This window comes from Pieris brassicae, chromosome 10, assembly GCF_905147105.1.
Source record: "Pieris brassicae chromosome 10, ilPieBrab1.1, whole genome shotgun sequence".
Lineage (NCBI taxonomy): Eukaryota > Metazoa > Arthropoda > Insecta > Lepidoptera > Pieridae > Pieris > Pieris brassicae.
The window spans coordinates 6634881-6659127 of record NC_059674.1 but is presented as its reverse complement, the minus strand read 5'-3'; the positions used below and the strand labels follow the sequence as shown (position 1 = coordinate 6659127).

General features: G+C 35.4%; 3 protein-coding genes across 8 annotated transcripts in view; 2 read left to right on the top strand and 1 right to left on the bottom strand.

The window, feature by feature from the left end:
• The window catches only part of LOC123715286, a 40943-nt gene extending 25966 nt beyond the window's left edge, over positions 1-14977 (top strand). For both annotated transcript variants that reach the window (XM_045670243.1, XM_045670241.1), the window contains exons 17-28: positions 800-937; positions 1240-1343; positions 2087-2288; positions 2675-2757; positions 3413-3507; positions 3820-3958; positions 4898-5087; positions 9031-9157; positions 9819-9976; positions 10364-10450; positions 10761-10869; positions 11694-14977. In XM_045670243.1, the coding sequence (XP_045526199.1) occupies positions 800-937; positions 1240-1343; positions 2087-2288; positions 2675-2757; positions 3413-3507; positions 3820-3958; positions 4898-5087; positions 9031-9157; positions 9819-9976; positions 10364-10450; positions 10761-10869; positions 11694-11822 (1561 nt within the window). In that variant the 3' untranslated portion in view covers positions 11823-14977. The remainder of the gene's footprint in view (positions 1-799; positions 938-1239; positions 1344-2086; positions 2289-2674; positions 2758-3412; positions 3508-3819; positions 3959-4897; positions 5088-9030; positions 9158-9818; positions 9977-10363; positions 10451-10760; positions 10870-11693) is intronic.
• A 2280-nt stretch (positions 14978-17257) lies between these two features.
• On the top strand, positions 17258-18435 carry LOC123715287. Its single transcript, XM_045670244.1, has 2 exons — positions 17258-17366; positions 17685-18435. Exons 1-2 carry the CDS (start codon positions 17324-17326, stop codon positions 18407-18409), a joined length of 768 nt encoding a protein of 255 aa, XP_045526200.1. The 5' UTR covers positions 17258-17323; the 3' UTR covers positions 18410-18435.
• A 2238-nt stretch (positions 18436-20673) lies between these two features.
• Positions 20674-24247, bottom strand: part of LOC123715657 (oxysterol-binding protein-related protein 8) — a 39023-nt gene continuing 35449 nt past the window's right edge. For all 5 annotated transcript variants that reach the window (XM_045670869.1, XM_045670872.1, XM_045670868.1 and 2 more), the window contains one exon: positions 20674-23217. In XM_045670869.1, the coding sequence (XP_045526825.1) occupies positions 22968-23217 (250 nt within the window). In that variant the 3' untranslated portion in view covers positions 20674-22967. The remainder of the gene's footprint in view (positions 23218-24247) is intronic.

Here is a 24247-nt window from a genome sequence, read left to right as displayed (position 1 = left end):
TGTTTTCGTAGACATGAATACAAAAAATATAATTATTTAATTTTACCTTATTAGTTATTATTAATAAGATTATTACAGAATTTCATTAATTGTAATAGAATTATTACCATCATTGTTATCGTTATTATATATTTTTGTTATTAATGGCTTCGAATCTCTTCGAATCAACCGTGGTATAGTGTTATTAGAGCAGTGTGGGCCTAGTGGCGTCACTATGCGACGCTCTTTTGAGGTCGTAGGTTCGATCCCCTTCTGTGCACGAAAAACTGTGTAAAAGCCGATGGCGTGCGTCAGGCACAGAAGGCTGATCACCTACTTGCCTATTCGATTAACAAATGATCATGAAACAGATACAGAAATCTGAGGCCAAGGCCTAAAAAGGTTGTAGCGCCATCGATTTATTTTATATAAGTAGTGTTATTGAACATTTTATGTTAAATATTCTTTTTAGTAGTTTAAATTACTTATTAGTCTTAATTTGGTTAAATTGTGACGTCCAAGGTCTTAGTGACGAGAATGTATTAAAAAACACATAAATTTGCGAGTAGTGATGACTTGAGCATATGACACTCATCCCTGAGGAAGTAGAACCTCGACAAATCAATGCTTTTTCTTTGTTCAACGTTTCGAAAACCCTCAAGTCGACGGGGTGTTACTGAAGGCTGATAACCTACTTGCCTATTAGAAAAATTATCATGAAATCTGGGATTATTTTATAAATTTACACATCGCGCAAAGCATGTTTTATCCTAAATCTTCAAAGAATTTCATATATCTATTTTAAATTTTCATTCTTTAGTGACCTTTGGCGCGCACTACAACAAGAGGGCGGCGGGGAGTCCCCAGAAAACGCGTGGGATGGATGGTGCGAACGCGCAGGATATCCGCTAGTCAGCGCTACTGCCGCTTCCAATGACGTCATTATTCGCCAGGAGAGGTATGATGCCATAGAAACATTCGAGAATGTTGCATTTTTTAACTGTGTCATGCAGGGTGAGCCCTGTAACTACAATCCTGATAAAACGTTTTCTACTAAGTTATGGATGTCGAATTACATCGAAATTGGTTTTCATGGAGTCGCCATTAAGTGATTGATTGCCGAGTCGGATCGTGGAAGAAAGACTGCACTTTAGTCTGCGATGTGTGTAAGACATTATATCTCCCGGGTCCGTCCCGAGACAGGCTTCCGTTGCCATATCTGATGATGCGTTAAAGTCTAAAAACTACTTATTATTCCAGGTTCGTGATGTCAGCAGACCCACCGAACCCTGATCCACCATTCAGAAACCACCTCCTCACCTTCCACCTACGAGCGGAACTGGATGAACTTTTCTATGAACCTGGTTAGTCCTGGTGCCCCGTGTGATGTGATTTATAACAGTTCTACTTCTTCTAATTCTTGATAATTTTATATAAAAATACATATACGTAAAATACATATTAAATTTGACCCTCGATGTATAACTCCAAGACATTTCTTTTCCTGCATATTTTTAGGTCTTAGTACCAGCGTCTGTTAAATAATGCAAGAGATAGAAAATAATGTTTTGTAAATTGAGGATTCAATTCTTTCGAATTCACTTAGTTTTCATAATAAATATTTTTGAAGTGAAACTTCTTTGACCTCGTGAGGGTATAATTTTTACGGATGAAACGTCACGAAGATGTGCTGCGTTTTTGTCGAAGAAAAGGGAGAGAGCAATTGAGAGAGAGTGAGAAAGGAAAAACGAGAAAAAATACACGCTGTTGATGTATTCGTTTCGTTGTTACATATTAGAACTTTAGATGTCAATTCTGTCGCATAACGTCTTGTGCAATAAACGCAGATTTTTATTTATTTATATTATCATTAGCACGAATACAGTGTGTATATAGTGTGAATATATATACACAAATACATAAAGAGATCATAAACTGGTACATGATCATCTATTGGGGCTTTCACCTTAGTAATAATTAATTTACAAAGAAGTTTCACTTCTGACATGTGTACTTTGCACTTTTTATTTTATTTTATACAAACCTTTAGACTATTAAGTAAGAATGATCTCCGCCAACACATTTTAAAAGATTCTTATTATTTTAGAAAACTTCACAGAAGCAATAGAAGAAGACGTAAACGCAACCACAACGACATCGACGACAACCAAACGACCCACGACCGTCAAAACAACCAAACCACCCCCAGGACCCAAATGGATAATCCCACTTACCTTCAGCGTGGGACCAATAATGGAAGAAGAGCCGAAATTGTGGAAAAACGGGACAGACTTGCAGAACGGGACATGGTAAAACACGACAACGCGTTACAACAGTGATTTATATTTAATATTAAGTATACGCAAATCTACAGAATCTGAATCTCTCTCTAAAAGAGTGTTTGCCAGTTCTTCTCGTCCGTTCTATGCCCTTGATTTGATGAATTTTGAATTGAATCTTCATCATAAAAAATTAATTTCACGTTTTTAATTGTGCTTTTGATTTTATAAGTTAATAATTCTTAAATAACACAGAAATAATAATCATAAAAATAGAAAATCAAATCAAATATAAAAAGTTTGGTCCCTGTGGCAGTGAACAAGCAGGCATTTCGTCACTGTATTGCGATACTTATTAGTTCAGCGAGGACACCAGGTTTGTGGTCACAAACTTAAAGTTATTATTTTTATTACAGGTACGACATTATAAACGAGACGAAAACCATATCAAAATGGTCGGAAAATGTCACTTATTTAGTATGGATGAATGATACTGAAAGTGCGTACATATAATATTTTATATTGTAATAATAGTACACAAAAACTATAATACTGCGTCTCTTTCTGTCAAGTCTATTTACGCTGTAATGAAACGAAATGTAAAACGGTAGTTATGTTCACGGTAAATAGTGTGATCAAAACTATATATATATCTCATTTTTTTATTCTTGCGTTATATAACACACTTTCTAATTAAAATTTAAGTTGCCTGTTAATTTTTTTTCTAAATTTTCTCCACCATTATATTGACTCCATACGATTGGCTACCTCCCTAACATCTTTTTAATCCTGCTCAATCGTGACTTTTGTAATTCTCTTATTATTTTGTATTGCTTCGCAACTAATGATCCGTGATTAGCTTTTTAGTTTTTGGTTAATTTTCATAATTATTTTTCTTTTAGATTAATGCTGGTGATTCTATATTTTTTTATAAGATTTGGTTATATACTTCTTACCCATCATATTAATTTTTTAAGGTTTCTTCCTTACTAGGGCGGCCTGGAAGAGATCGCTTGTTAGCGATAAGACCTATCGTTTTACTTTACCGCCTTTTGTTGCATTCATAAATACATTGAAATAATAATAATAATTCATGTTTTTCCTACAATGTGTAAATGTAACGAATTGTAAATAAATCATTAATTAATTTTCAGTGGTAATCCCCGATTTGGGAAAACACAAATGGGTGAGATACAACGTGGGAGCGAGAGGGCTGTATCGTGTTGCCCCTCAGGACCAACCCGGAGAGGTAACTATTGACGAATTTTCGAAGGTGCAGGAGGTGACAATCTTTTTTTTAATGTAATGAGAGGCTCTACTGATTTTAAGTAATAGACTCACATTGTCTTGCTTGCAAAAGGGCTTGCATGTCGTGCCGCTCTTTTCTTGAAGGATCCTAATTCGAATAGGCTCGGAAATACTTCAGTGGGCAATTGGTTCCATATAGTGGTGGTAGGCGGGAAAAACTGCCTTAACAACGTCAAAAATTAGAACCCCCCTCTGTTGAATACCGTCAAGTAGCTGGGATTTACGTTATTGGTTTTGTTGACTTTTATTTCAGTCAGCTGAGACCTCGGCCACCCGCGCTGCGATATTATTCGACTCTGGTGCAGCCTCAGAGCGAGCTTTACTTCTTGACGATGCCTTCGTCTTGAGTCGAGCGCGACGTTTGCCAGCTAGCAGAGCTATCGCTGCCGCAGGTGTGATTCTTTAGACAGATATTGTGTTTTAAAATAACGCAGCGACATTTTTTATGTGTGGGCCTCAGATTTCTGTATCAGTTTCATGATCATTTGTCAATGTAATAGGCAAGTAGGTGATCAGCCTCATGCGTCTGACACACGCCGTCGAGATTTTGATTCTAAGGCAAGCCGGTTTCCTCACGATGTTTTCCTTCACCATTCGAGCGAATGTTAAATGCGCACAAAGATAGAAAGTCCATTTAGTAACGATGTCGAATTAGGGCTTGGACATATCTGGACCACATCCAGTAGGTACTAGAATGGGGTAAGTACAATGTACCCATAGCCGACGACCGTGCATGGTGTATGTGTTGAAAGTTGATGAAACGAGAGTTATATGTCAGTATCGTAGCTAGTGGAGATACGTGCCTACCCCGGAGAAAGGCCTGATGGTATAAATAAACATTTATTTATTTATAATAACACTCCATCCCTAACAATAGGCGACCCTAAAGTAACTGCACAATAAGTGAATTTAAAAATAGCATATCATCATACAAAATAAATATGGCAAACAACACTTATTTTAAAAACAAATATCGAATTATAATAATTAATTAGAAGCCCTGTCTATCACTTGTTATATATATATATATATAGCATTGAAGCCAGGCACTGTAGTTCTAACAAATAATTGTCCTTGTCATGTAACAACTTTATTAAGTACAAGACAAGCGCGAATTCTCGGCGGACTCTAATCTTGCAGCCAACAAAATCAAGAAAATAAGCTCGGATACATGAGTGTGTAAACCATACATTATGTGTTAGTATGCTCCGAAAATTTGTTGTATTCATTTACGGCTTTTTGAAATATACAATATTCTATAACCTATTATATATATAACTTATTTTAACCGTTTCAAAAACAATTTGTATAATATGTGTTTGTTTGTATAGCTCGTCTTCGCATAGAACACCACTGGGCCGTATGGCAAGTTGTGATGAAGCACCTCTCCCAGTGGCGAGAGCTACTCCAGGTATCAGCATCTGCACCATACCTCCACGAGCTGCTCAGTACATTGCCTCAAGAGATTACATTATACAGTAACAAGGAAATTGATGAAGGACGTTTAAGTGAAGATCAGCTGTAAGTAGACTTATTTATGTTTATATTTAAATATACATTCTAAAACAATGTGTATGCCTAAACAATACAAGAAAATATGACATCTCCATTTTAACACACAGACTCATTAGCAATATATCAAAGGAAAAAACAAACAACCACAAGATAATAAAAATAAAGGTAAAAAATAACAATATGAAATTTAATTTTAAAATTATGAAAACTTAAACCACATTAAGAGCCTGCAAAACAAAGTTACGGTAAGTTAGACTGTTGTAAAACACATCAATATTTTCATCGATGTTTGTAATTAATTTGTAAGAGCGAGATAGCCTCTTCACTAGACCATTGAATGTAGCAGATAAGCGAGCCGTAGGTACGTATAGAAGACTTTTAGTTCGAGTAACTCTAGGATTACAAAAAAATGAAAATTTTGTGAGAAGATAAGTGTGTTAGTGTGTATATTAATGTTAAATATTGTATATAAACAAAATAGATCAATGAAGTCACGTCGGAGTTTTATAGTATCTAACTTAAAATAGTCCAAGGAGCCTCTCTTTCGACGCCTTTTTTGACGTCGGGACGTGACGACCCCATCGCCCACTGGTGAAATAACCTGTGACAGAGGTTATTTCACCAGCGCAATCAGTCAATCCCTTCCTAGTGGGAGTGCCACGCTGTTGCCTCCTGGCTTCAGCCAAACGGGCAGGCACGACCGGGGTAGTACCACTGTCTTTCAGAAAACCGGCGTAAAGTGATACAAAAGGTTCGCCTTCTTGTACTCGCGTTTCGTGCGGTGAGAAAGATTCCCGGAAACTGACCGACTCATTGAGCACATCCAAATGGCTACAGATTCCCTGCTCGAAAGGATTTCTACCGCTGAAATCGTGATACTTGGCGATTTTAACGCCCACCATGCCGATTGGCTCGGCTCTGAAACCACCGATCACGCGGGAAGATCCTTTCACGACTTTGCTTTAGCCTACGACTTGACGCAAATGGTCCCTGCGATTACGCGAATACCAGATGTGGATGGTCATAAACCTTCTTTGTTGGACCTTCTGCTGACTTCACATCCGGAGACCTACCAAGTCTCTGTTGACCCGCCATTGGGTTCATCAGATCATTGTGTGGTACGGAGCATTGTGCCGCTCACGCGCCCTTTACGGTCTAGCTTTGCGGGCTGTCGCCGTGTGTGGCAGTATAAGTCAGCAGATTGGGACGGGATGCGGTCTTTTTTTGCGTCCTACCCTTGGGGGCCCATTTGCTTTTCGTTGAGTACTCCGGATGCCGTCGCTGACTCTGTCGCTGATGTGGTCCTGCAGGGCATAGAACTTTTTATTCCATTCTCTGCGGTGCCGGTCGATGGCAAGTCCTAGGTTTAGGCGTTCGTGCAAAGAGGCTTTGCACCGTAAGCGTGAATGCTTTAAAGCCTGGGCAGAAGCGGCGACATCCTGTGATGCGGCTATCGGCGAACGTAAAAAAGCATACAATTCAGCCTCTAGGTCCTTCAAACGGGAAATCGCTAAGGCAAAGTCAGAGCATATTGCCAGGTTTGGTGAGAGATTGGCCCACCTTCCTTCGGGAACTCGAGCCTTCTGGTCTCTTGCCAAAGCTGTCCAAGGGAATTTCTGTCAGCCCTCTATTCTACCACTGCATAGGGAGGGTGACTCACTAGCCCATACTGCAAAAGAGAAGGCCGATCTTCTAGGCTGTCTCTTTGCGTCGAACTCAACTTTGGATGATCAGGGGAAGGAACCACCGACATTATTGCGGTGTGATACTACGATGCCTGAAGTTACATTCCGGCAACGTGCTATCCGTAAACATTTATTTTCCCTGGACATCCATAAGTCGAGCGGGCCTGATGGCATCCCCCCAATTGTGCTGCGTAATTGTGCTCCTGAGTTGGCTCCGGTCCTAACGCGCCTTTTCCGGTACCTGTACTCCCTCAACACTGTTCCGAAGTGCTGGAAGACAGCTTTGATACTCCCGATCCCTAAAAAAGGCGATCGCTCTGATCCGTCCAACTATCGCCCAATCGCAATAACCTCCTTGTTCTCCAAAATAATGGAAACCATTATTAACGGCCAGCTCTTGAGGTATCTAGAGGGCAGCAAGCTGATTAGCGATCCGTCAAGGCAAAATTCAAAATACCATCCGTATCACCTCGACGTCCGTCGTTCCACAACTGAGCGTTTTCTAAGGCAGTTTTTGCCGCGCACCACCACTATGTGGAACCAGCTGCCCACTGAAGTATTTCCGAACCAATTCGACTTAGGGTCCTTCAAGAAAAGAGCGTACCAATTCTTGAAAGGCCGGCAACGCACTTGTGAGCCTTCTGGCAATGTGAGTGTCCATGGGCGGCGGTATCGCTTCACATCAGGTGAGCCTCTTGCCCGTTTGCCTGCTATTACATAAAAATAAAAAAAGCCTCGTACGTTTGCTATTCACCACGCAAGTCTACTGCAATGCTTTCTAACTTTTGAACTGTTTCAATAGTATTTACGTGCATTTTGTAATGTGGTGACCAGATTGCTGTAACATACTGTAAAATACAACCAGCAAGTGATTTATAAAGAGTAACTGTACTTTGAACGTTAGTAAATGATGAAGATCAATGAAGGTGAGGTCAAAACATTTCTATATATATTATTATAAAGAAGATCTTTGATTGTTTGCTTTGAAAAGGGTCCAAAACTACAGGACTGATTAGGAAAATTCTTGCACCAGTAAAACCCGTTGTCCCTGATGAAGATAGGTTATAGAAAATAAAAAAAATGTATATCAAAGACTAATAAATATTCCTATATGCTGCGGAAACTGTGGGCAATAGAGCAAAGTACTAAAATTTTATAGATGACACCAATATCTACAAAAAAGTTGTCGATACCATATAAAAAAATCTGTTTACTAAAAAAAGCTTTAGGTTATAGATCATCGTGCTATGATGATGATACCGAATCAATACGGGTGGAACCACAGAGCTTATATTTATATAGGTATATAGAAATTATGTATAAGTTAAAGTCTTATATGTAACTATAATGTTTAGTGGACTACTAAAGTTATTGCATTCCTTTTTAAAAGACCATATGTGTACACCTTTTTTAAATAATTTTCTCTCGCTAGTCTACTTAAATAGCCGTTCAATTAACAGCCTAGCCGTTTAACTAGCGGCCTGAAAGATATTCAGCCAGTTGATCATTATCAATAAACTGGCTGACTAATGCTTAGCCCATTCTCACGATATAGCGACCATCTGATAGAAATAATAAAGGATGAAACATCGGACATAAAAATATTTCTTTAAAAATTAAATTGCTTTAGTCGTCACAGCTAACACATTTACAGTATTAGTTTTACTACATTCTTCTAATTGTTTTTCATTATACTTTGGAAAAAAGCCATCAAAGTTGAGGTTTGCCAACGCCGTTGACAGTTTGAAGAGTTTCGTTTCGAGTTAAATGGCAAGCGGAACTAAATTTAAATTAACAGTCAACGGGCGAGGCATGCAATAACACATCCATGTCATTTGCCTAGCAATTCGATCGACTGGCTGAATATCTTTCTACGAAATATATACCGTACGGCACAAGGCTGTACATTTTGATTTCTCAAGCTTATTTTATAATATAAACGTACCAATTCTTGAAAGGCCGGCAACGCAGTTGTTTCTGGCAATGTAAGTGTCCATGGCCATGTTTGCCACCTAAATTTTATATGTAATACGATATATATATTACAAAAAAAATGTGATAAGGCTGTACATTTCTGCTTGCTTTTATTTTCACTAGCATATCTAATCTATTTTGAAATTTGTTTAAAATGTTGTAAGTATAATATATAAAGCTCCAAGACAGTGAGGGACCTATGCTTTTGTTTAAACGCTCAAATCGATTCTATTTATCTTTCTTCTTTTAATTAAATATATTATGAATAAAGCAATCCTGTTTTTACACAGATGGCTTAGTGGCGCTCTTCTAACAGCGGGTGTCGAATGGGGCAATGACAACGTGTCGAATCAGGCTTTAGAATTGTTCGATGCTTGGATTAATAGCAATGAGAGTATACCGGAGATATATCAAGAGGTATTTGTGATAGGAATATATCAGTCATAAATATTATGTCGTTGTCAACGAAGAATAATAGACAAGAGAATTATTTATCCATTTCTTATAGTAGCTGTAGTAACAATTATTCTTACTTTTTTTTGCTATATACTTTTGAACACAAATCTTCCAAGACTTCTTTACTTACACTATTTTTTTACTATTATAATTGGTTTTTCTATTATTACTTTTTCTTTTTTTGCGTCTGAGGCGTAAACGAAAGTTTGTGGTTTCTGGCAGAATGACTAGCGCTGTGGAACACGTCTGCTCCACAGCATAATGCTAAGCCAGGGCTGGCCCTGTGTGTGGGTAACCAGTTACAACCACCACAACACACACATTACACACTTAAAATGTACTTTATTCCTTGTTATTATAATATTTTTTTATTATTATTATTATTATTTCGTTTGTGTGTGTGTTTGGTTTGTAATAAATGTTATGTCTGTCCTTTGGCCCAAATAATTAGCTCTGAGCCTTATATTTTTGTATCTGTTTCATGATCATTTGTCAATCTAATAGGCAAGTAGGTGATCAGCCTCCTGTGCCTAGTAGAATAACAAATACATGACGTTTCAACCAAGCAGGTGCTTGGATTAGTATTTATAGGTATAAATACTGACATACATCAATCTTTCAGGCAGCGTTCACAGCAGGTGTTCGCAGAATGGGTGAAGTTGCGTGGCGTGCCTGCTGGAAAGCGTTGGTGTCTTCATATTCAGCTCCACGGCCCTTATATTCCCACCGTGCGTTGCTCGCAGCATTAGCATCACCCACTGATGACTGGCTTTTATACAGGTGTTTATTTCAGCAAACAGTTAGATGCTGATAAGATGCCATTGACTTTATTTGAATACGCCTGCGATAACAGCGTACGATGCTGGCATGATATATTTAACGTTTTACTTTTTTAAATATTATTTATCATATATGTTTTTAATTATAAATATCTTTTAATCTAAAATTGAAATTCATACATCAAGAACGCGCCAAAAATCTCTCTAGACAAAATGGCGTCCTTACGACGTACCATGCCCCTAAACACATAAACAAATGTCACGTATTCTTAATAACACTTTTGCATATTGCAAAACAAGGTTATATTATCTATAAGGTTTTATTAAACCGATTAAATACAAAACCTAGTACTACGTTTTTTTTAATAATGTAAAAAATAACATTCAGATTCGCGTACACGGTGATGTCGAGTGAAGCGCAACGTGGCAGGGAGTGGAATACTTGGGCAACTGCATTATGCGCTGGACTTTGTCGGTAAGAATTTATATAAAAATGTAACATATTATAAGATATAGATGAAACCAGTTTCTACAATAAGCGAGACATTGAAGACCAAAAAGGTTGAAACATTTTTATGACATTTAATTTAATTTACAACCAATTGTAGCCAAATTCTAGCATTTCTCGTTAACTAAAGCGATTATAAATAGTGTTAATAGGTGCACAGAACAATAATTTTAGTCTATGATTGTCTTCTATTTTTCGTTTTAAATTTAGAATCATTAAGCCAATTGTGATTTATATGTTATCTGTATTCAATTTCGATTTTTTTTATGTCAACTAGATGGCGCGGAGCGGCAGGAGTTTGGCGCGTATTAAACAATTCACCACTGCCACCCTCCGCCTTACACGCGGCTGCAAGATGTCTTTATGAACCGGCTGATTATTTTAGAGTATGTATATATTCTGACACATCATACTTAACCTATTTGGAGTCCCTAAGGCCCCTAATTTATTAACCCCTTAGGTTTTGCAATGTTTCCCAATTTCTGAATTAATTAATTCAATTTGAAGTAGATGATCGGCCATCTGCCTGACACACTCATCTAGAAGCACGCTGGATCCCCAGGTGCGACAATGCACAATTTGGTTCGTCGTTTTATCTATGTCGCAGTAAAGTAGTTAAATGTGAGAGTTAATTTTATTTCTAGACAGTTAATTAAATGTCGATATTCAATCAAGTTGCTAGCATTTTGATTTAAATAAAGCAGCGTCGAAAACATTTAACTATCTGTCTGACCGAAAGCCAGCCTGCGTGTTGATTAATAATGTAAAAAAAGATGGTAAAACTAGACTCCGCCATGATTATTTCATTTGGTATTGTTACTTCGGTGTGATCGTGACGAACTGAGAGTTTGGAAATTTCGTGTTTTGCTTTATTGTAAATGGTTAGGTTAGGTTATTCTTGTTGCCTAGGCACGTTTAAGAAACTCGTTAAACGTTTCGTTCACTCACTAATCTGACGGAACTTTAGCGACTTGATTGAATATCGATTATTAATTAACTGTCTAGAGATTCAATTAATTCTCTGATTTAACTACATTACTGCGACATATATAACAGCAAAGGAGTGGAATTCCTGGCCTCCTTCCATCTTCCCTAATATAATATGGGTTCATTTAAGCGGCGGCTAAATAGGCACCTCCTGGATAGGCCCTCCAATAGCCCACGCTTAACAGTGCTCAGACATAGGTATTGAATAGCATATATTTTTCAGTTCAAAGATCTGTTTGGTGATCAGCACGGCGCAAGCGCGGCATTAGACACGATCGCCCTAAACTCTGCGTGGGTCGCAAAGGCTGATAGCGATCTACTAAGATACTTCCAGGCAATGCAAAAAACTTAGATATCCTCTTACATATGATTTATTTACGTTACTAACTGACTCCAAATCAGTACGCTCACACTGTAACTTCGATTCCGATTCAAAAATTGATTCCAGGTTCATCATTACATTGATGTAATACTATTTTTTTAATGATTATGCGATTGGGAAAAAACAATCTTCACGAGGTTTAAGAGAATTCTCTCTAAAGTTATGTACACAATAAATATATAAATATGAACGTAATAAACGATGCGCCAACAATGACACTTAACAACGTTTGTACTTGTAACGAAGTGGTAGGACCCAAAGCGGTGATTTCTACATCTTATCTATTTCTCGTATTACAATTTTATCGAGTTAATAAGGTATTTAATTTTAAATATACAGTATTTATACTGTTATCAATACATAGAAATATTAATAATTACAAATTGATAAATAGAAAATTAAAACAAATTTTAAAAAGTTTGGTCCCTGTGGCAGTGTCGATGGCAACATTGCATGGCAGAAAAACACCAGCTCTGGCCACTACCAGGTGCCAGTACAATTAACATTTCAAATGAAAGATTTCAAAAGAAAGCCCACGCCAAAGGAGTGGGGGGGGGCTAGTGCCTCTTCTTTACTTAAATATCCTTTTTATCGTGTATAATAAAGTTGATTTTTATTTGTTACAATTAATTTACTATTTGTTTAGTTTATGCTGTCAATAAGTTCTATTTTGATTTTAAAATTGGATGCTAATGTCATTCGAACTCGATTTCATATCCATACAGTTATCATAACTGATGCCGTAAAGCAGTGTTTCGCGACGTGGGTCTCACGCCCCACAGGGGGTCAATTTGATTGTTACAATCGTAATCGGCCGGATATAACACAACGTGGAGAAACCTGAAGCAAACCTAAGCTCTGTGCAGCAAGCATCAAGCGCAAGAATCTCACTAAATTAAAATGATAAATTAATTTAGAAAAATCTTGTAATGTACTTTTGTTACGTTAACAGTTTTATAGGGAGTTCTTCATAAAACTTATCATCAAGATTCTTAAGTGAACTATTAAAATATTAAAAAAGTGTAGATGCGATATAATACTCTTAGAAAAGCTAAAGGTTAGGGTACAAAATCGGTTGGGAAAAAGTGCCGTAAAGATATGATTAAAGTATTGGCGCGTGAGCAGGACGAAACTATAGTGGATTGCGTTCGTTTGGTTGGTCAACAGTATTTTCTAGTCCAAAACACGCGTACGATCGCATTTTGTTTTCTGTCTGTAATTTTATCACTTTAATTAGTACAATGAATTTTTAAATTGATATGATGCTAAACTAACCTTGACTTATGAGCTGTATGTCTGTGTATTTAGTAATTTTATGCTTAAAATTAGTTCCTTTGCAATGATAAATCACTAAGTTATTCACGCACACAATAAATGTTTATGTAGCTACCGCCGGTTTCCTATATTCAACTAACGATTAACTAAACGTTTTACGTCACCCATGGCTTTTATTAAATTAAAGCATAATATATGCCATAAATCACGTTGTATGTGACGGCTATTTATCTTGCTGATCTATAGATATAAACCCCGACAAATGCATATAAAAATTCCAAATTAAAAAGTACAACACGTAAACAACTCCGTTAGTTGAATATATAAACTGAGCAATGTTGTTTATGTAAAACTTGGCCAAAATAGACCATGTTTATGTGTATAGATTAAGCTATTGACACTGATTCGTGTATAATTACGAGATGTATATTACTACGTTTCGTAGGGATATAGGAATCAATAAGTTTGGTATATTCACGCCTGTGTCTTCTAGGTGTTTTGCGAGTACCAAACTTAGAAACAAAACTTCTTAACAGTGTATAACAAAAACCTGGTATCTTATACGATTTAAAAAAATAGGCGAACGAGGATAGGGTACAGTCATTTTTGTGTTTGTGTTGCCGATCTGTGATGGTGTAACTCTTACAGTATACACTTCTATAAGACTGCAATCTATTTAGTTTTCCGGAGCGCGATTAGGAACCATATTCTTTTTTCTCTGATTTTTCTCATTGCATTGTTCAGATATAATTTTCATTTTTTTACATTTAACGTAATATCATCAAAACATGACAATTAGATCTGAATTTGATAATTATAATACTGAAATTATAATAAAAAACACTTAAAACTACTTCCGGTAAAATATTTTATGTTTATTTTCAGTTAAATATTATATTATTATAAGTTAAGCATTAATGTGACAAAGTTTCAACGCAAGCAATTTGCATGATTTGTTACAGGTAAAATTCGTAACTGGGTTTTTGTTATACTCTGTTACAAACTATATTTTTTTAGAATAGGACTATAACGTAACTTTTAGATAAATTTTTGTAGACGAAATCCGACCATTTAAACATTGTATTCGACTGTACAAAATCGTAGTGTTCACTTAGTTAATACCGGATTCTTATAACTTACCGGTGGTCAAAAATGTGTCCGTAAGTTGTCTGAATCGTCCATTATTGTTCATATCAAAATGATTTTTAAGCATTTCGTATTATATGCAACAAAAACTACATCTAAGTAATACAATTTTAAATTAAAAAGTTATTACATAAATCAAACTATTGTAATAATCAGACATCATTAAATTCTTATTCAAATAAGAATTCTCATCGAAGACAGGTGTTGCTTGCGTCAGCTATTTATGGAGCGTCGATGTTTCAATTGGTCAAACAAAGATGTTTTAATGGACAATATTGTCGTGATGTGTATGTTTCGGCTTTAGCATATAATTTTATTATTTAAATGAGTTTGACTTCCTGGTGGATAGAAAAACGACGTCCTGTGTCAGTCCAGTTTCCACCAAACTGTTAATTATTTTATTTTATTTCATATTACGTATACAATAAATAAAATAAATGACACAGTTACGAAATGAATAAATAGGACGTAAATTCTCATAGTAAATCTCTATTGCTTAGATGTAGTTTAGAGTTCTACATCAAGACAATTAAAATCTGTAAACATTTAGCGTATCATTAAAATGTCCAAGATCACAGACAAACTTTTGGTTAAATGACTTTACGGGTTTTAAAAGTTAGGACGAAGTTTTAGAATCATCTTGTACTGTAGATCTATTATTGTAAAAATAATTTTTTATCTGCTTTTGTAATAAACTTTCCTAAAACAAATGTCATTTTATTCAACCCATAAAACAGGATAAATTGTAGGCAAAACGATTTTCGGCAGCAACTCACAAACTCAATCGTAATTTTCATAATGCCACAGACTAAATCTAAATTATCACAAAATAATTTAGTAACGAATCATTAGAGATTTTAGCTGAGATATAGAAAGGAGAACTATGACTCTCGTATGTCAAAATTCAATACATTTATGACAGTGACAGTTTGACTAAACAATCATTTCTTGATATTAAGTCAAAGTCGATAGATAGGAATACTTCCGTGCTACGTTTTGGACGTCCGAAAGCCATGCTTGTCTGTGACTCTTTCGTAAGTCACCAGTGAAAATCATGATCTACACATTCTACTGACAATCTGAATCCAAGCCGTCATGGTTGCTGTCCTGTCATTGATTTACTTATACACTATCTTAACAGTTAAGCTACAATATCGGCCTTACAATTAATTGCCATTAAGGGGCGACGGCTAGCAATGGAGACTGGTAATGTTAGAACTCGTGCTGGTATTTAACCAGTTATTTATTAAAGTTTACCACATCACACATAGTACTAAATTTACAAAATATTCCATCTACAATTTATGACAATTGAAGTTAATAAAAAGTATGACTCCATCTGGACGATTAGCATGTTTTAGAATGATTATCCGCCAGCAATGTTCCTATTCCACGCACTGCAGTTTCCTTATCTCTAGAATATATTTTGGTAGGATAAAAACAAAACTACCTCTTAGGCCTGTACCAGAAATTTATGTATCTATTTCGTTAATATTTTTTTCAAATAGGCATATAGGTAGTTGGGTCATGTTTTCCTTTCGTAAAATTCGCACATAGAAAGTGCGTTGGTGCACAGCCAAGTTTCCTGCAACCTCAGGGATGAGAGACGCGCTCTGAAGCTAGTAGGCCAACACTGCTTGTGGTAAATTTAGAAAGCTTAATCTATATCTATATCTAACCTATTGTTAAATTTAAACAGTTTAAGTAATACGAAGGTATTAACAGCGATGTTAAGTTAAGTATCTCTTTTGGTAATAAATCTACCGGCAATAAATTAATCTATTAGGAAAAACAAGAAAATAAGTGGCGCTACAACCTTTTCGGGTTTGGGCCTCAGATATCTGGATTTTTTTCTTGATTATTTGTCAATCTATTAAGGTTGTAGATGATCAGCCTCCTGTGCCGGATACACCTCGTCGAATATGGGATCTAACGCAAGCCGGTTTCCTTCACCGTTCGAGCGAATGTTAAATGCGCCCATATAAAGAAGTGTCCATTAGTGTACAGCTGGGGATCGAACCTACGACCTCAGGTATGAGTCGCTAAAGCCACTAGGCCAACAATAAATCTAATAGTAATTGTAGAATTTATGCAACAATGCTTTATGATGAAATTGAATACATTTACCCTTGAATATCGTAATGTAAATAGCGTCATTTCTTGTTCATAAGAAAATCAAATTAGTATTATAACAATTACATGTCAATGAAGCATAAATCTCATTATTTTGAACAAATCTTTAAAACATTAAAATTACGTACGGGTTTTCTTGTCTAATAAATATATTTAAGTCCCACTGACTGACTGACTGTGAATTAGAATTTTTAGACTGTGAATTACGTTTGACGTATTAATTCAAATGCGTTTCGCAGATAACATCAACAACATCCATCATGTCAACATTACCAATATTTTACATGCTTCATCCAGAAACACGTAATAATCACAGACCGATTTTTGTGAATCTGGACTATCCCCTAAATTGGCATAGTATATGACTTAGTTTCCATAATTTGTGGACACAGTAAAAAGTTTAGCACATTGCTAATAATACCTATATATCGCAATATCTAATTCATAAAATAAATCAATGGCGCTACAGACTTTTTAGGTCTAAGCCTCAGATTTCTGTATCTGTTTCATGATCATTTATTTAATGTAATGGGCAAGTAGCTGTGATCAGCCTCCTATGCCTGACACAGGCCGTTGACGTTTTGAGTCTAAGGCAAGCCGGTTTCCTCACAATGTTTTCCTTCACCGTTCGAGAGAATGTTAAATGCGCACATAGAAAATCCATTGGTTTACTGGGGTTACCTAGGACCTCGGGGATGAGAGTCGCACTCTGAAGCCACTGACCAACAGTGCTCATCTGCGCATCAATATCATTAATAAAGCTTTACAAAATGGTTTAAAAAGCTCTCTTATAAAATAATAATGAATAAATGTTTTGCCTCACAACAAAATACAAACAAACGAAACAAATTATTGTTTATGTAATGCTTGGAGTTTTCAGTTGATAGTTTATATGTCGACAATGTAAACGTTTTAACATGATTTTTAATATTTTCTTTGGTTTATTTTGTTTCGTGCCAGGTATTGTTTATTTTTAAATAAGGACTGATAATTACGTGGAATAAAAATTGGATAAAGTAATTCAAAAATTAAACAAATTTAAAAATCGTTTATATTTTTTTCTCTAGTTGGTATAGCTTAATTTATAATCATTAATTTTATTTGTAACTAGCATCACGCGGCTGGCCTTTTTTAATGATAAGTTAGGATTGTATTGGTGATGTGGTTTTTTATAGTAGTATTTCTGTTTTATAACAAATAAATATCTCCCTTTAGTATAGATACATATAATGTATAAATATTTTAAAACAATTCTATAACATTTTTAATTTCTTGCAGTGCGATTTATAGAGAGTTACACTCTACTGATATACAACGAATTAAAAGACTCACCTGGAACCCAAAACAAAGATTCAGGAATAGTAACGAAAGAATTGTTAGATAAAATAATTAATATTGCTGAAAAACACCAAGACGGACTTACAAATGCGATACATGAATGTATCCTCAAAGAGAAGACAAAGGCGAAAAAGCTGCGGTGTATTCACAATTTAGAAGGCCAGAAGAATGCAAGATCATGGCATCAACAAGATTCTAAACAGGACACAGTTGAAACAGCCAAATTGGATGATTTATCAAGATCTTTAGTAGCTAAATTGAATTTAGATAATAATGGCTTTGCTGATGATTATATAGATTTTTTTAGTCTACGGGAAGGTAAAAAAGACGGCAGACGAGCCAATAATTTCGTTTTAAAAAAGATATTGCGTACTAACACAGATTCGGATTCTGAAAGTTCCGATTCCGATGTAAGAATAAAGAAATATAAACATTCATTTCAAGCGAAAAGGTTTAAGCCCAAGAAAATTGTACGGAAAGATCCATATCGATATATGCAGGGACCGTCTAGGATTTACGAAATGAATTTAGATAGACGGAGACGCTTGCCGCAGTTCCTACCAAAAAAGCACTATTGGGATGAAAATGATTTTAAAGAATTGAGAAGTTTCTGGATTCACGGTCCACAGGGGAAGTATCCCGGGGCCTATAGGATTCCTTATTGAAATTAAAATTTCCAATACTTAGCTTCTTTCTCGAGTTTTCCATCCATTTCCGTCAACCCATTGTCGTTTGACCTTACTAGACCTTGATGGTTTTAGATAGACAACCTTATATCCCATTAAGGTTTTTACCGCTACTAGTGAGTGTTCAAGGATGCTGACACTCGCATCAGCGGAATTTGTAGTTTTCTTAAATTTCACTTTAAGAAATCGACGAATTATTTTGGCGGCTCTTTGAACAGTAATAACTGTTGTTCTGTTATTGTTCAAGCTTTATAAAACGTGTTACAAATCGAATCACATTTATTTTTCTATTTGAAGGGTATCAGTGCCGATATGCATATTAAAGTAAAAGTACAAGGAAAATGTTAATAATTAAGAAATCAATTATTCCATACAAACAAATTGAGTTAATAAATTAAGTCAATAAATTTAACATCCTTGCAAATTCATTCATACCAGACATCGGTGAAGAACGGCAACGCCGCACATTGGCTTGCTAGTTCGGTAAACATAAATAAAAGATACGCGTAAATAGTATCGCCAAGTTCACTAGTGTCGAAATCATAACAAATAATTAGGATACGATTGTTTACTTTTAGATGTTCTGAAGTGTCGTGTGAATATTAAAATGAATCACAGCTATATCTAATGTGTGCCGTGTAGCCCATGATAAATGTATATTTGTAATACATTTAATAGATTTACGTTTAATTACATTGGGTTAACTTACGTTATTAAACTTAATGTAAAAACCATACGTAGTATCATATGACTTTGCGAGGCACGCGACAAGCTATGAACTAGAGCTGTCGGTCACATCAAAAAAATTTGGGCATTGTTCAAATTTCTTACTTTATGTTGCATGTACAACGATAATTTTGTGTATGGATATATTAAGTCATACGAGTACCTACTCGTTAAATAACACGTTATAGTCTTTAGATAAAAAACCAAATTGTGGTTGTTAAGGTAAGAAACTTACTGCTGTTTCCAAGGTTATTGCTTTTTTTACGGAACCTCACGTTAACGGTTAACTTTTAGTGTCTAAGAAAGTTGTATTTGTTGTTAGGAAATATTAATTTATTTGTACCTATAGTTAATTGGTGTTTCTATAGGTTCTTAAGCTACTACCACTATTATCACAACACTTATTAATTCATATTGGGTTTTTAAATAGAAGTTTGACTTACAATTCAAACACGCGCATAAGATACCTGATCGCGAAAAAATTAAATAACCAGTTTCGGTCACTGTGACAATTCGACTGAGGGTTCAATAGGTAAGGACAGGGCCAGTAATGGAAAGATATTTCCCTACTTTTTCGCTCAATACGATATTGCAAAACGGCAACGTCGCTTGTAAAAATTATCAATCGGAACTAACCATTGTATTTGTACTGAATACACTTTGATGTTTTTGTGTGTGTCTGTGTGACTTTGACTGTGTCTAAACCTTAACAGATTTAATTCAAATTTTGAAAATCATTTAATATGGTTGAGCTCTTGTGCGCTATAGACCGGGAGATAGTGACACATAGTATATACTATATAGTAAGTATTGTCTGAAGTAGTAGTATGTAGGCCGAAAGAAAAAGCCGGCGTAAAAAACTATCGGCGTAAAAAAACAAACAACACTTATTTTAATTACACGTATCACAAATTAATTAGAAGTAGCCTGTCTAGCATTAGTCCCAGGCCATTTTATCAACTAGACGTTAACTTTGTAGTAAGCCTTTTTACACAGCTTTTCTTTAATACATTTCTTAAATATATTTAAAGGTAGAGACAAAAGAGCCTCTGGGATTTTATTAAAGAAAAGTATGCGTTTTCCCAAAAAGAATAACTAACTTTAGAGTCTTTGACAATTGTACCATTATCTACAATCATGTTTCCTTATCTTATGAAAAAATAAAATAAATCAATCAATGGCGCTACAACCTTTTTAGGTCATGACCTCAGATTTCTGTATCTATTTCGTAAGTAGGTGATCAGCCTGTGCCTGACGCACGCCGTCGACTTTTTTGGGTCTAACGCAAGTCGGTTTCCTCACGATGTTTTCCTTTACCGTTCGAGCTAATGTTGGATGCACGCATAGAAATAAAGTCCATTGGGGCACAGCCGGGGTTGGAACCTACGACCTCAGGGATGAGAGTCGCACACTGAAGCCACTAAGCCAACACTGCTCAGATCTTATGAAAAATCTCACAAACACTCCATACTGAAATTCATTTATAAGGAGCTGGGTGGATGAAATAAAACAAATTCTCAATTGGAAAAAAATATATATTCAATGAATAAAACAACAAAAATATCAACAATCTAAATTATCTTATCTAAATGCTTTATATAAAGTTGGACAATGGCGTAATAAATTTGAAAAGGGTTTTGTGATATCGAAAATTTAATAAGATGCATTATGGACCTACGAAATTTTCTGTTTCACCGTCTCACAAGATCTTATCAAACCCATATTTATTTCTCAAAGCTAATGACAACACGCATATACAATTTTAACAATTAAAAATATACAAAGTATACGGCGGGAACTCTTAAAATACCAATGACTTAAATCTTCAGATATACCCTCAAGAATTATTATTATTATAGAAGGGTAGTTTAGTGGGTGCAATGCCGGCCATTTCCATTAACCATTTATCAAATAGAAAATGGTTTTTCATCTGTTGAAAGATTTAAGTGAGGTTTTGGAACAGGTCGAGTTATGTGCAAAGGTTGGGTCATCAGCTACGGCATAAAACTACGTACAAAAACCTCGGATCGTACGGCATTGTACATTTTTCTACACAACACACCAAAACGTAAGTACTTATATTTTGTTATTAACAACAGTATTACAGAAGACATTTTCATATTAAAGCAACAGTGAGCGCCCCAGCTCTCTTATTGTATTGATTTATCATAAGGTTTAGAATTAGCTGTCCCAAAAATGTCTATTACCCAAGCAAAGGCTTCATTAAAATCGATTTTTATAAAAACCCATAATAACTTTCGTCACTGCATAACGAACAATCTGTCGTCTTTATACAAATAAAATATACTAAAAAACAATATAAATTTATTAATTTAAATAATATATAGTCGCATTTTGGTAGCGTTCGCATACGGCAAGCTTACGTACGAGCCTCAGTGTCAGGTTTATCAATTTTCTGGGATTACTTGTTTCTGCAAAACTCCCAACGATCAAAAATACGAACAGAAACCGAAAAATGTTCTGAATGGAATATTTTAAAACCACAAAACCCTTAATGCAATCCAATTGGACGTTAAATGTTCCAAAGCGTGCAAGGAATGTGATAAAAGAATTTGTTAGGAATAATTTACCGCTTATCAATACGAAGTATAAAAGTGTCTAAATTCAATTCTATACATTGAGCCGTGAAGGTTTAAACGTTTTGACGTTAGATTCATCAAGTGTCCTGTCAATTTTGACAAATTTTGTACCACGCATTATATTCAAAACATTCCGTTTAGTTGGTGCTCCAAATGTTTTCCGATGTTAAGTATCGTTCACATCTAAGCGACTTTCAAATCGATTCGAAAACCCATAACAATTTGTTATTTAAATTTATTTAATAATTAACGCGGACCAATACGATTTTGATCTTCGTGAGTAGCTTCATACTTGGCGCCAAGTTTCGACTCTGAATGTCAAAGTCAGTGTAATAGAATCTGCCACAGTTAACAGGCATGACGTTTAAGACATGACCTGAAAAATTTGTCTATTATCAAATGTCTGTGGTAACCATAAACAGTAGCGTTTAAAAAACTTCACGGCCCAATGAACCGTTGGTATGCTGCATTTAAAAAAATCAAGCGATTTAACCATTATTTTAAGGAATCTAAAACTATGATTTACATAACAAGCGGGAATCCACGAAAAAGTTTCCGTTAAACTTGCGAGATCCCGCGCGGCATTACTGACAGTAATTTCGGCGCCTAACTGGACGTTGACAGACCTGTCAGTGCTTTGTATGCAGAGTATGTATGACAGCTAAACAATCATGGGATAAAGTTACGATATATAAAGCTCCGAAAATACCATTCGATTATTAGATACTCCGCACACAATTTTTTTCATATATATTATTATCAATATATTTGGCGTATATTGTAGAAGTCAAAAATATACATGCAAAATAATTGTATTTAAAGGATTTATTGTTTTAGTACTATATTAAATTAATTTATATACCGAAGTGAGTAAAATCGTATGGGGTATATTTTTGACTTTACAATTTAAAAAAAAACGCAATTCGAGCTATACAATAATTATAATTATTGATAAAAATTATTTTATCGATAAGCTCTGAATATCTAAATTAATAATATACAATTCACAAAAGCTAAAGGCAAGTATGTATAGACGACTTTCCTTTCCTTTCAGCTGACAGCTGACGTTTTGATCATTGATAAATTAAACAATCGTCAACGACGGATTTTCACACATGCCAAAAATCTCAAACTATCGCCGTCTCGCTCATTCTAACCAGCGCGAGCGGGACGGCATTAGTCAACAAAACTCATCTACAAAAGGATTTGCACTAGTCCCTCTGCTCTCTTTGGTGGAAGATCCAATTTAAAAGGGCCTGTAACACCATAGCGAGCACAAATCCACCGAAAAGGTCCCAAGAATGCGAGGCTGTGGGTATCCTGGCAACATTTTGTGGGTGAAAAGAAGCTGCCCTCTGGCCTTCGTTCAGCATTTCAACACTTTTCGTTAATCTTTCTATGGCAATTGATTGTTCACGTAGCGTCGAGTCGATCGAGTGTAGCGTTTGTTTTAATGTGCGGCTGAAAAGAGTATATAATCTTTAAATCTGTGTTGAAAAGTATTTATTTACAAAGTACCTAAAAATCATTTAAAATAATTAAATAAAACGCAGGTAAACTGGTGGCCTTATCGTTTTCGGGCTATCTCTTCCAGGCAACAACTGTGAGGGGAAAAAAGTAAGTTTAAAACTACATAAACTACATAAGACTTATATATATATATATATATTAATTGTGAGTCAATTAACCTTTGGCAGAGCTTTTACATGCCTGTTTATACATATTATTATTTATATTTTTTCTTTGGATTTTATTTTATTTTATAGTTATAGTTGCATGTTTTTTTCTTTTTGTTAATTAATTATGCACTTCTTGTACTTTACCCTGTTTCTTTTTTTATTGTCCCATATTAGGGTTGCCTGGAAGAAATCGCTTGTTAGCGATAAGGCCGCCTGCTACGTAACAACTTATGTAACCTACTTACTTTTTGTTTTTTGTTTGTATAATTATTTATATTACGGTAATTTATACTTTAAATAAATAAATAAGACAAAGTTTGGAGCAAAAACTCAATTAAAACATGTCGACGATGAGAAGGACTGTAAAAATGAATCACAATAATATCAGATCAGTTAGTACAAAAGTTAGGAATACGATGTGGACAGGTAATGATTGTACAGTAGAGATTTAAAATAATCTGGTCATCAAAACAAAAATAGGAAATATATTTCTTTAAAATACTTGTTAGACAATTATTGTTTCCACCAAAGTTAAAAGCTTTAAGCTCATTCATAAATTATAAGCTTATTTCTAAGAAGAGTACCCGGCCACATCAGACCACTAGGCTAACAATAGACTATAAGGAAAGGATTTTGATACAGAGAAGATAGGAGATCTTCCAGCAATCATTCACGACGATTCCCTAGTAGAAACTAGACTTAAAGTCCAGTCTTTGGAAGTCAAATATTATCAGTCAAAAATATAACGTGAAGTACTTGGTACTATAATCATTTATACGTCCAATCGAAGAGACTACCTGCCCACGACACAG

Bases quoted from the DNA above. Each gene is read 5' to 3' on its own strand.
- LOC123715287 (XM_045670244.1), top strand. From the start codon at position 17,324: ATGATTTTTAATATTTTCTTTGGTTTATTTTGTTTCGTGCCAG. The intron at 17,367-17,684 runs GTATTGTTTATT...AATTTCTTGCAG, and splicing joins TTTATTTTGTTTCGTGCCAG to TGCGATTTATAGAGAGTTAC.